The 11,945-nt window shown below is 42.9% G+C and overlaps 2 protein-coding genes across 2 annotated transcripts; both read right to left on the reverse strand.

Annotated features, from left to right (window-relative positions):
* Positions 1 to 228: 228 nt before the first annotated feature.
* insl3 (insulin-like 3 (Leydig cell)) lies at positions 229 to 1,859 on the reverse strand. Its single transcript, XM_041896955.2, is given in 3 exon segments — positions 229 to 975; positions 1,536 to 1,664; positions 1,667 to 1,859. Coding segments are annotated over 3 exon segments (477 nt in total). The 5' UTR covers positions 1,722 to 1,859; the 3' UTR covers positions 229 to 682.
* Positions 1,860 to 3,784: 1,925 nt separating this feature from the next.
* Positions 3,785 to 10,178, reverse strand: si:rp71-39b20.4 (potassium voltage-gated channel subfamily V member 2). Its single transcript, XM_041896956.2, has 2 exons — positions 8,598 to 10,178; positions 3,785 to 4,231 (listed from the first exon to the last, which is right to left on the reverse strand). The coding sequence occupies exons 1-2, from the start codon at positions 9,915 to 9,917 to the stop codon at positions 3,902 to 3,904; spliced, it is 1,650 nt and encodes a 549-aa protein (XP_041752890.1). The 5' UTR covers positions 9,918 to 10,178; the 3' UTR covers positions 3,785 to 3,901.
* Between the last annotated feature and the right edge of the window lie 1,767 nt (positions 10,179 to 11,945).

Consider the following 11,945-nt stretch of genomic DNA (forward strand, 5'->3'; position numbering starts at 1 on the left):
TGTGGCACAAATCCAATGTCAACAATACCTATATAACCAATAGTACCTTTATAACCAATATTTCATTTTGTAATTTGGGTGAACTAGTCCTTTAACATAATATGGAGGTATTTAGTTCGAGAAAGCTCTCAACACATTGTGGAGAAGTGAGGGGTAATTGTCCCTATTTGAAGCTTGAAGTCAGAAAAGCATGGTATACATAAGATCTATTAAGTAACCACCACTCAATGATCTTCAAAAGCTTTATTACAATGTGATCCAAGATGAACAGGAAGATTTCTTGACAACTCACATTTGGTATTATTTGTTGTCCTTCATTGTGCAGGTGAGAATCAAGTATAATATTAATATAATAAAGAATATAAATTATTATTATAAATAAATCATCTTTCAACAACATTTTTTTGTCTTGATTTTGTCATTACACAAGTCAATCAACAACACTATTCTGATGATTAAATTAACACACAATTCATGACATCAAGAAAACGACACAAACATTTCAGTAAAACAAATGTTACAACTGCATTAGCTCTAATGCAAAGGTTTGGCAACTGCAAAAAAACATCCCAACAAATTTAAATAAACCTGATTTTACCCTATTCCATCATTCCAATGGCTAACCAACAATTATTTGTGAAATGTATCTCTAGCCTAGCATTAGCCTAGCATTAGCTTTAGCTCAGCAATACTGGACCAGCTCGCTCATGTTACAGCCAGACCGGCAGCACACCCCAGCAGGCCCCACGTCTCGGCGGGTACGGGTGGACACGGTGTACCCCAGAGGGATGGTGGAAGGTTCCATTTCCCCCTTAACCTGTGGAGGTGTGCTGGGGAACCCTAGATGGTTCTGCTGGTCTTCTGTTACACTCTCTGTGGATTCCTGGTCGTCTCTCTGCCTCACCACATCTCTGCCAGTCTCTGTAGTCTTCAGGTTGGCAAATTGGTCGCTGTTCAGCCAATTCAGAATTGCCCCTGTTGGAGGAAAAAACGGAATAAGGCATAATTTACAGTTTAGGCAAATGTCTAAGAAAATGGTTGAGAAAAGGATTCCATTCACCCTAACCTCCAATCTCATGCTTTTCAGTATAAAAATACATGAATGCCTTTCGGATTCAACTAAATTGAACTCACAAATGTACATTGTGAACGCACAAACAACAGCATCATAAAACATGTGAAACAAGCTATCAGAGCAGGGCTCGCCAACCCTGTTCCTGGAGAGCAACCGTCCTGTAGGTTTTCACTCCAACCCTGTTCCTGGAGAGCTACCGTCCTGTAGGTTTTCACTCCAACCCTGTTCCTGGAGAGCTACCGTCCTGTAGGTTTTCACTCCAACCCTGTTCCTGGAGAGCTACCGTCCTGTAGGTTTTCACTCCAACCCCAATCTAGCGCACCTGATTCTAATAATTAGCTGGTTGATAAGCTGAATCAGGTTAGTTACAACAGGGGTTGGAGTGAAAACCTACAGGAGGGTAGCTCTCCAGGAACAGGGTTGGAGAGCCCTGTATTAGACCGTTGAGAGTTGTACTCACTGTGGTGGTTGACGTGGTGTTGTCCAAGGTCCGGAGCAGAGCGCTTCAGTCTGGGGCTCCCACACGATGTGACCACCATACGGATAAACTCTCTCCCACACAGCTTCACCCTGGTGTCCTGTCCCTGGGTCCATACACCGCAACCATGGGAACCACCATGAGAGACACGAGACACTTAGCATCCATGATGTTGACTCCCAAATCAATGACACAAACAGCAAATAGATGGAGTAGGTATGGTACGATGAGGTGAGGAGGGATGCAATGTGTGGCTACTTGTGAGAGCTTCCTAGGGCTTTATATAACGCTCTACTGTATGCCAGGCCGGGATTCTCACAAGGAGCCATTCGGCCTTGGCCAAGGAAAAGGATGTCCTGATCTTGAGATCACCACTGTGGTGTCAAAGAGAGTTCCCCTCAAGGCTGGAACTCTCGTTTGAGATAAATACATGTCAAATGGTGATTTAAATGTTTTTTTTAAACATTTGAGTCATTTAGCAGATGCTCTTATCCAGAGCAATTAGGGTTAAGTGCCTTGCTCAAGGGCACATCAACAGATTTTTCACCTATTCTGCTCAGGGATTCAAACCAGTAACCTTTTGGTTACTGGACCAACGCTCTTAACCGCTAGGCTACCTGACAACCAGGCATTGCACTAGACTCAGGAAAGCTAATAAAATCAGGATGCAGGTTAAAACAAAGTCAAGGATAATGACTTCACCATGCGCATTCATACCACAGATTCATACCACAGACAATACGCAGTACTTGGCATTGGGCTATTGGGCTTCAGTTACATCTTGTTTTGTTTGCGTTTAAAGAAAATGTGCAGACAATAAAATTCAAAGTGCATCATAGCGATAATAGCATTACCAAGGAGTCGCATGGTGGAGTCACAGCAGTCACACATTCTCTTTTCACAGCATGAAAGTATGTGTGGATAGCCTTGGGTCCATTTCCTCTTTGTCTGTCCCCTCTCACTCCTTACTGTTACTATCGTAATATAGTCCCATGGCCCCAGGTTAACACTAGAAGTCACTGCCAGGCGACTGTCAAAAGCCTGTCTTCTCCTTGTTTAAATTGATGTTGAACATATAGAAACCACTGCTGCTATCCTTTCGGTCGCCTTATCCCTAAATCCTATTAGACAGATAGTCAGCTTCTCTGTGCTGTATCAAACTACTGCAATGTATGGTTGCTTGTGATCTTGATTTCTGTTTCAATATTCTGTCTGTAGTTATTTGAGAGCAAGCCACACATTTCAACCTTGAATATATATATTTTATTACTATCAAATATTTTTTAGCAATGGATAGCAGAACAGTTTTTTGTTGTTGTTATTTACATCAAACACTTATTATTTCCCACAAAGCTTTGCAGTTGATTTTAGTTCAATGTATTTGGCTTCATCCTTCAATATTATCACTGACTTACTGGTTGTGGTAACATGCCATGGTTAATAGTTCTAGCCAGCAGTCTGTGAGGACGTGAGACATTCAACAAAACAGGAAATAAAACAGTTCAGATGAAATCACTTTTATTCTTTGACACCCATCGCATTGTCTATTTCAAAGGAGTCCTGTATACAGTACTATATAGTACTGTCTAATTGTATACATTTTAAGTATATAGTATAACTTTAACTGACTATTGCCCATAACATAGACATTTGGGTAGAATCTGAGTACCATGTCAGAGTTGGGTTCAGTTCTACTAATTCATTAAAGATACCGTTAAAACTGTAGTTTTCTAATATAATTTTTTCAATTAATTAGTTGAATGTTTATTTTCTGACTGAAACTGAGAAGTAATTGCCAACTGGAAGTATCATCCAACTGCAATAATGTCTTTTATCATGTTATAATAAACTAATTAGGCCTAATTTCATGTGTTGATTTCGATACTTACAGCCTGCACATTTTATAGACATGAGGCCCCCTCCCCAAAAATGATATTAGCACTTCATCCAATGGAGCAGTCATAGGCCTACTAGCTACCATCCCTCAGCTTCTGAAGTGGTTTGTGCAATCTAGACAAATAAATGTTGGTTGTTACTCTGTTATAGGCATGAATGCCTGGTAAAAAGTTAGTTCCACTCAGCTTGACTGCATCAGGGGCTATTCTTAGAAACCGATCCTGATGGGGGGTGATTCCTGTCTATTTGACGGAGGAGTCATCCTTAGCGTGCCACGTCTAAAGCTGTAGCTTACGGTTTATCTCCCCTTGGCTCAGCCTCAACCCCCCCCTCCCTTTGCCCAATGTTTACTGTCCTACATCCCGGCTTAGAATACAGTCAGAGGCAGACGGGGTGTTAGAGTCTCCAGCATGAGGCGAGAAAGGCATTTAAGGGGCATTGGCATTAGGGTCTCACTCAGCGCCCACATGGCTCTGACTCCTGCTCGGATGGTATACAGTGTCTTGATCATCATCAGAGTTGTCCGACGGCTGTGGTTCGAAGCAGCCATCGAACTTGCGGCGCAGACGTTTCTTGAGCTGGAAGGTTCGTACACCCGGGCCTATAGTCTGGGTGTACTCCTGGGCCTTGAGCTTGGCGTAGTAGTCAGAGAACTTGTTGAAGAGGATTGAGATGGGCATGCCGTTGAGGATAATGCCAAAGGAGATGCAGCCAAATGCCACGCAGCGACCCAGATAGGAGATGGGCACCACGTCACCATAGCCCACAGTGGAGATGCTCACCTGTAGGACAAAGAAGGAAATGGTCTTGTTGTGTTCATCTCAAAGAACATTTCAGTCAAAGCCACATGCTATACAGAACACCAGGGGTACTCAACTACTATTTGAGAAGGTCCGGTCACACAGATTTCCTAGATGGCAAAGGTCCGGGTGGATATTGTCATTTATCGTCATAGTAACAAACCCCCACATCGCGACCTATGTGACCCCAAGCTGTTTAAACTGTTCACACCCCTCTTGCTGGCAGAGAGAAAAAATGTGCAGTTTTTAAACGAATTTCCTACAATTCAACACATTTTGTAATGTCTTATGTGTGTTCATGTGATGCCTGAGTGACTCAACTAAATCAATGTGGCTCCCTGGGGGTCGAGGCCCCTGGTCACGTAATCTGGCCATGATAACTACGATTTCGATAGCTGGATAGCCTAACTTACCCATTTAGCTAACATGGCCAGTAGTTAAATCAACTGGACATTTCTGACAGGTTATAAATAGCGCTCTAAGGTCTGTCAGTGAATAAAAAACATAACATAACAAGAGGAAAAATGCCCATGCACTGCCAAATTAATTGCACCTTGTGCAGCTATTCTACTATTTCAACTCTCAACAGCAGTGAGTTGAAAGCCTGACTGAGTTCCTAAAAAAAGTGAAAATATACAGTATGTTCTGTCTTTTCGCTCTGTCTGTAGCCCAGCCATACTCACCTGGCCTTCTTGACCCCGTTTTGGGTCTGGATCCTGACCGGGTCTGCCAGGTGAGTATGGCTGGGCTACAGACAGAACATACTGTATATTTTCACCTGAATCAGAATCCAACCAGGTGAAGGAGACTAGTTAAAGGAAACAAGCCCACACCAAACTCCTCAAAACTTGCTATATTTTCTGCGCTGTATAGGTAAAAAGCCCTTTTTAGCCATTATTACAAAACACAGACCTTGAGAATAAGCCTGAGACTAATCTAAGTAATTATGGTAGTTGGTCATGATGTTAGTTACAGCACTATGTCAGGTCCGGAAATACTTCTGGGAATAACAAGGACCAATTCAACCTTCAGGGATCCAGGAACCAATCCAACTTTTCTAATCAGTCTGTAAACCGTGGTTTGAAACGAAAGGCATTACAAGGCATTAGACCAGATTAGACACATAAAAGTTAACAGCTGCCGGGGGATAAAGCCTATAATTTCCTCCACCAAAGAGGAAGAAACACAGACTATGATGCATGAATACAATGTCATTCCCCATGTTTGGAGTAGCAAATAAATCCAATGAAATGTGGCAGATTACAATATCCAACTCAGAAATTAAAACCAAAAGTCAGGAATGTGTTTTTGTCATCCCTCGCCGTTGGTCATGAAAAGCCTTGTTGATCTTGTTTCCTCATGATGAAAGTGAACCACAAACAGGAAATGGATCCTTCATGAATACCGCCACTGGCTTCATCAATTGAGAGAGAGTTCAAATAAGAGGTAAAAGGCTGAAAAGGCCATTCGTAATTACAGTGCCTTCAGAAGATATTCATACCCCTTGACTTATTCCACATTTTGTTTTGTTACAGCCTGAATTCAAAATGGATCAAATAGATTTTTTCTCATCCATCTACACACAATACCCCCTAATGACAAAGTGAAAACATGTTTAGACATTTTTGTAAATGTATTGAAAATTAAATACAGAAATATCTCATTTACGTAAGTATTCACACCCCTGAGTCAATACTTTGCAGAATCAAATCAAATTGTATTTGTCACATGCGCCGAATACAACGGGTGTAGACCGTACCATGAAATGCTTATTTACAAGCCCTTAACCAACAATGCAGTTCAAGAAATAGTTAAGAAAATATTTACTAAATAAACTAAAGTAAAAAATTAAGTAACACAATAAAATAACAATAACGAGGCTATATACAGGGGGTACCGGTACCGAGTCAATGTGCGGGTGTACAGGTTAGTCGAAGTAATTGGTACATGTAGGTAGGGGTAAAATATGAAAAATGCACTCACTAAAACTGTAAGTCGCTCTGGATAAGAGCGTCTGCTCTGGATAAGAGCGTCTGCTAAATGACTAAAATGGAAAAAATTGGTCAAGTGACTATGCATAGATAATAAACAACTAGTAGCAGTCAATGCAAATAGTCCGGGTGGCCATTTGATGAATTGTTCAGCAGTCTTATGGCTTTGGGGTAGAAGCTGTTAAGGAGCCTTTTGGACCTAGACTTGGCGCTCCGGTACCGCTTGCTGTGCGGTAGCGGAGAGAACAGTCTATGACTTGGGTGACTGGAGTCTTAATACCATTTTTTGGGCCTTCCTCTGACACTGTCTAGTATATAGGTCCTGGATGGCAGGAAGCTTGGCCCCAGTGATGTACTGGGCCATACGCACTACCCTCTGTGGTGCCTTACAGTCGGATGCCGAGCAGTTGCCATACCAGGAGGTGATGTAACCGGTCAGGATGCTCTCGATGGTGCAGCTGTAGAACTTTTTGAGGATCTGGGGACCAATGCCAAATCTTTTCAGTCTCCTGAGGGGGAAAATGGGTTGTCATGCCCTCTTCACAACTGTCTTGGTGTGTTTGGACCATGATAGTTTGTTAGTGATGTGGACACCAAGGAACTTGAAACTCTCGACCCGCTCCACTACAGCCCCGTCGATGTGAATGGGGGCATGTTCGGCCCTCCTTTTCCTGTAGTCCACGATCAGCTCCTTTGTCTCCTCGTGTTGAGGGAGAGGTTGTTGTCCTGGCACCACACGGCCAGGTCTCTGACCTCCTCCCTATAGGCTGTCTCATTGTTGTTGGTGATCAGGCCTACCACTGTTGTGTCATCATGGTGTTGGAGTCGTGCTCGGCCATGCAGTTGTGGGTGAACAGGGAGTACAGGAGGGGACTAAGCACGCACCCCTGAGTGGCCCCCGTTGTTGAGGATCAGCGTGGCAGATGTGTTGTTGCCTACCCTTACCACCTGGGGGCGGCCCGTCAGGAAGTCCAGGATCCAGTTGCAGAGGGAGGTGTTTAGTCCCAGGGTCCTTAGCTTAGTGATGAGCTTTGCAGGCACTATGGTGTTGAACACTGAGCTGTAGTCAATGAACAGCATTCTCACATAGGTGTTCCTTTTGACCAGGTGGGAAAGGGCAGTGTGGAGTGCGATGGAGATTGAGTGATCTGTGGATCTGTTGGGGCGGTATGCGAATTGGAGTGGGTCTAGGGTTTCCGGGATGATGGTGTTGATGTGAGCCATGACCAGCCTTTCAAAGCACTTCAAGGCTACCAACGTGAGTGCTACAGGGTGGTAAAGTCAACATTTGCCTCATGGTGAAATCCCTGAGCGGTTTCCTTCCTCTGCTGCAACTGCATTAGGAAGGATGCCTGTATCTTTGTAGTGACTGGGTGTATTGATACACCATCAAAAGTGTAATTCATAACTTCACCATGCTCAAAGGGATGTTCAAAGTCAGTTTTTTTATTTTTACCCATCTACCAATAGGTGCCCTTTTTTGCGAGGCATTGGAAAACCTCCCTGGTCTTTGTGGTTGAATCTGTGTTTTGAAATTCACTGCTCGACTGAGGGACCTTACAGTTAATTGTATGTGTGGGTACAGAGATGAGGTGGTCATTCAAAGATCATGTTAAACACTATTATTGCACACAGAGTCCATGCAACTTATAATGTGACTTGTAAAGCAAATTTTTACTACTGCACTTATTTAGGCTTGCCATAACAAAGGGTTTGAATACTTATTGAATACGTTTTAGGTTTTGTTTTGTAAACATTTTGAAAACATAATTCCACTTTGACATTATGGGGTATTGTGTGTAGGCCAGTGACAAAAATATCTCAATTTAATCCATTTTTAAAAATCAGGCTGTAACACAACAAAATGTGGAAAAAGTACATGGGTGGGAATACATTCTGAAGGCACTGTACAATATCCAACTCAGAAATTAAAACCAAAAGTCAGGAATGTGTTTTTGTCATCCCTCGCCGTTGGTCATGAAAAGCCTTGTCAAGCTTGTTTCCTCATGATGAAAGTGAACCACAAACAGGAAATAGATAGATCCTTTATGTATACTGCCACTGGCTACATCAATTGAGAGAGAGTTCAAATAAGAGGTAAAAGGCTGAAAAAAGGCTAAAATAGAAGTGTCGATGAATGAAAATGCCATAGAAAAATAACTGAAATTCAACTCTGGACCTTGAAGACATTTCCACTACTTTTTTTTATTGTTCCCCTCTAATCAAGCACTGATTTAAACCTGGGACACCCGGTGGGTGTAATTAATTATCAGGTAGAACAGAAAACCACCAGTCTCCGGACCACGTAGGGTAAGAGTTGAATACCCCTGATATGAAGGATGGAGTTGTTTACTCACCGCAGCCCACCACCAGGCGTCAGGGATGCTGCTGAAGGGGGTGCCTGGCTGGTCCAGCTCCACAGAGTGCATGAGGGCCGAGAAGGTGAAGATGCCCATGATAATAAACAGGAACAGGCAGCACACCTGCTCTCTGCACTGCCGGATGGTGAAGCCAAACGCCCGCATGCCTGTGGAATGCTTGGCCAGCTTGAGGATGCGGAAGATACGCATGAGCTTGACCACCTTGAGCACCTTGCTGACTTTACTGACCCTGGCCATAGTCTTCAGGTCCTCCTGGGCACCGGCATCATCAACATCTGTGAAAATCTCAAAGATGATCTGGATGAAGTAGGGCATGACGGCCAACAGGTCCACAAAGTTGAGGCCGCTTTTCACAAAGTGTTTGATGTCGCAGGTGGTGAGAAGCCGCAGGAAGTACTCAAAGGTGAAGAAGACGATGGAGACGATCTCCACACACTCCATGTAGGTCTTGCCGTAGATAGTGTACTTCCTCAGCTCCTTCACCGTGTTGAGGGTCATGGCCACGATGGAGATGAGGACAAAGAGGCTGGAGAACACGGCGAAGCCCTTGGCCGCTAACGAGGAGTAGGGGTTCTCCATCAGGTCCCAGAGGGCCTTGCGGAACCCTCCCAGGAACATGGTCTTGAACACGGCCTCCTCATCCCTGTGGGCCGGCTTGATCTCGTCGATCAGCTCCTGGTTGACCTTCAGGCCATCTTTGATCTCATCCACCTTCTCCTCAAACAGCATGCGGCAACACCTCGGAGTGTCCCTCATGCGGAGACCCCAGAAGTTCATCTCCTCCTCGAAATTGAGCGGACACAGACTCTCCATCACCCACATGACGTTGCTGCAGTAAAAGTGGAAGATGTAGTGGAAGAAAGTGGGGTCCCGGTCAAAGAAGAACTCATTTTTGCGGACTGAGTAGTCGTCGCAGAGTGTCATCCTCTTCACAGGATCGGTACAGAGGGCCAGAGAGCCAATCCTGGTTTTGGGGTGGCGGAGAACCAGATGGATTGGTATGTGAAAGACTCTCCCACCGACATTGATGGTGACTATGTTGGATTGTCTGGCGACACGTTTTTCTTTCTTCTCTGGCCCGTTCTCCTTCATGACCACTGCCTGAGGAGCAGAGGTGTCCAGGTTGTCCATGGACGTCCATGCTTTCACAGAGCTCTCCTGTGCAAAGGGGAAGGTAGCGTCTGGTTCTTCTATGCTCTTGGAGAAGCTGGTGTTCAGCTTCACGCTGGCAAACAAACTCGAGCGCCGCTTTTTCAGCTTTTTTAGGTGATGAGGGTTTTTTGAAGGTTGTTCCATTGTACGATCCTCAGAGGGCAGGAACTTTTGAGGAAAATATCAATCCTGCTCACCTAGTGAAAGTTAAGTCAGTTAAGACCTTACCAACAAATCCAATATTTCACACGTTTTACAATCCTCGAAACGAAGAACAACAACAGCAAGACTTTCTTCTTCCTTTTCCTTTCCTTACAAATTCAGCAGGGAGAGAAAAAGCTATACCGTGTTTGATTGGACGTTCAAGAAGATCAAGAGCATGAGTTGGGGATTCATCCTCCTCACTGATTCTCTAATCCCATCGCTGTTCTTTCTGTCCTAACGGAAGTTAAAAATACTGTCCGGGAGGATTAGTGTTGTGATTTAAGGATTTGGTGATGGGAGGAGGGAAAGGCAGAGCAGAGACAGCAGTCGCCCATTTGTGACAAGGCTATTAAAGGCTTACAGGTACACGCAGTTCAAACTGAAAAGAAAGGAATCACAGTATACGACAACATTTTGTATACCTTCACATCTATGCCTTCATTCCAACCTCCACTTTTTCATGTGAATCACACGAGAAACCAAATTTGGTTGCAGTTTTATTGTGCAGATCACTTATTTCCCCCTTATTCGCCCCTTATTTCTACTGGCCTAGACAGTATTTATACCTTAAAGCAGCAAGCTGCAGTTGCTACATCTATTTTTGGACTTAAAGCCCCCATGCAGTCTTTGTAATTGTATTTTTAAATCATCACTGTATGTCTAATAAATCACTGTGTGTGTTTATTTAATGAAAATAACTCAAAATACTGTATATGTATTTTTAATTTTTTATTTCCCTGAGCCTTGTTTGGTCCTTGAAATGCTCAGTCTGATGGTGTTTGAAATGTACATACAAAGCCCTGATTGGCTGATAGGATGGTCTAGAGCCCACCCCCTTACCCAAATGAACAGTCATTGGTCTATTATAATCAGATCACATTGTGACATCATGATGTGGGCCAAAAGTTCCATCCCGCCTGAACAAGCTTTTTTTCAAACAGCTCTTACACAAAAATGGCATTATCATAATTTTCCCAATTTCAGTGTTATTTCGACCTCATAGTGTGGAAATATAAAAATCACGCTTAACTGCACTGCCCCTTCAATAAATTAATGAAGAATATAACTTATAAATACCTCATGAACTTAGTTGTACCCCAATACCTGAACTGTTGTACCCCATCAAAACCCCAAATATAAGCTTGTTTTACTCCAATGTTTGTAAACAATGTAAATGTAAGCGAACACAGTATAGCCTCAAAACATGGTTAAAACTCCAATGTTGATATCATGTATGGTCAGTCCTTAAATGTATAGCTATGTCTATGAATTTGAGAGTGGTTACAATTCTCCAGACCCATCCCTAAGCTTTTGACCAAAACAGAGAAAGGGAAGACCGCTTTGTTAATGTTTCAACTGCATATTGCCCCTATAAACACATAGTGGGGAATATTATTTATCAGAGAACTTTGGTCATGACTGAATTGCAAGAAGCACACAGTTTAAAAATAGAGTTATAGTCATGTAGGCCTACATTATACATTCATTATTGTCAGGCACAGTCTGCAAGCTCCACTCTGACATCTAGCTGTCAGTCATCTGTGTTGATTACAACATGAAGGAACACATTTTAAATGTACTCTAGGTCAGAATATTAAAATGACTTTTATAATTCAAAATGGCCAAGCATTCAAAACTTTGTTGGCTACTTTAAGAAAATGACAAGAAAGTTGGTAAACTGAATATTTTATCCACACCAGCAGAGAGAGACAGACAGTCAGGGAGAGGCAGACCCAGAAAGACCAACAGTTTAGGACAGGATAATCAACTAGATTCAGATGTGGGCCAATTTTTTCTTAAGCGGATGGTCAGGGGGTCAGAATATAATTACAAATAATTTGTAGACGGCAAATTGACCACAAGAAGCCCAAACAGATATAATATTTGACTAAAACATAATCATTTCAAACCTTGCTTACATTTGTATACGATCACATATATCTCTCTATTATGCGTGAAAATACTTTG

The sequence above is a fragment of the Coregonus clupeaformis genome, chromosome 14 (assembly GCF_020615455.1).
Source record: "Coregonus clupeaformis isolate EN_2021a chromosome 14, ASM2061545v1, whole genome shotgun sequence".
Taxonomy (NCBI): domain Eukaryota; kingdom Metazoa; phylum Chordata; class Actinopteri; order Salmoniformes; family Salmonidae; genus Coregonus; species Coregonus clupeaformis.

Excerpts from the sequence above, each read along its gene's own strand:
- si:rp71-39b20.4 (XM_041896956.2), bottom strand. The coding sequence starts at position 9,917 with ATGGAACAACCTTCAAAAAACCCTCATCACCTAAAAAAGCTGAAAAAG. Across the intron at positions 4,232-8,597 it reads ACGCCTGGTGGTGGGCTGCG|GTGAGCATCTCCACTGTGGG; the intron begins GTGAGTAAACAA and ends TTTGTCCTACAG.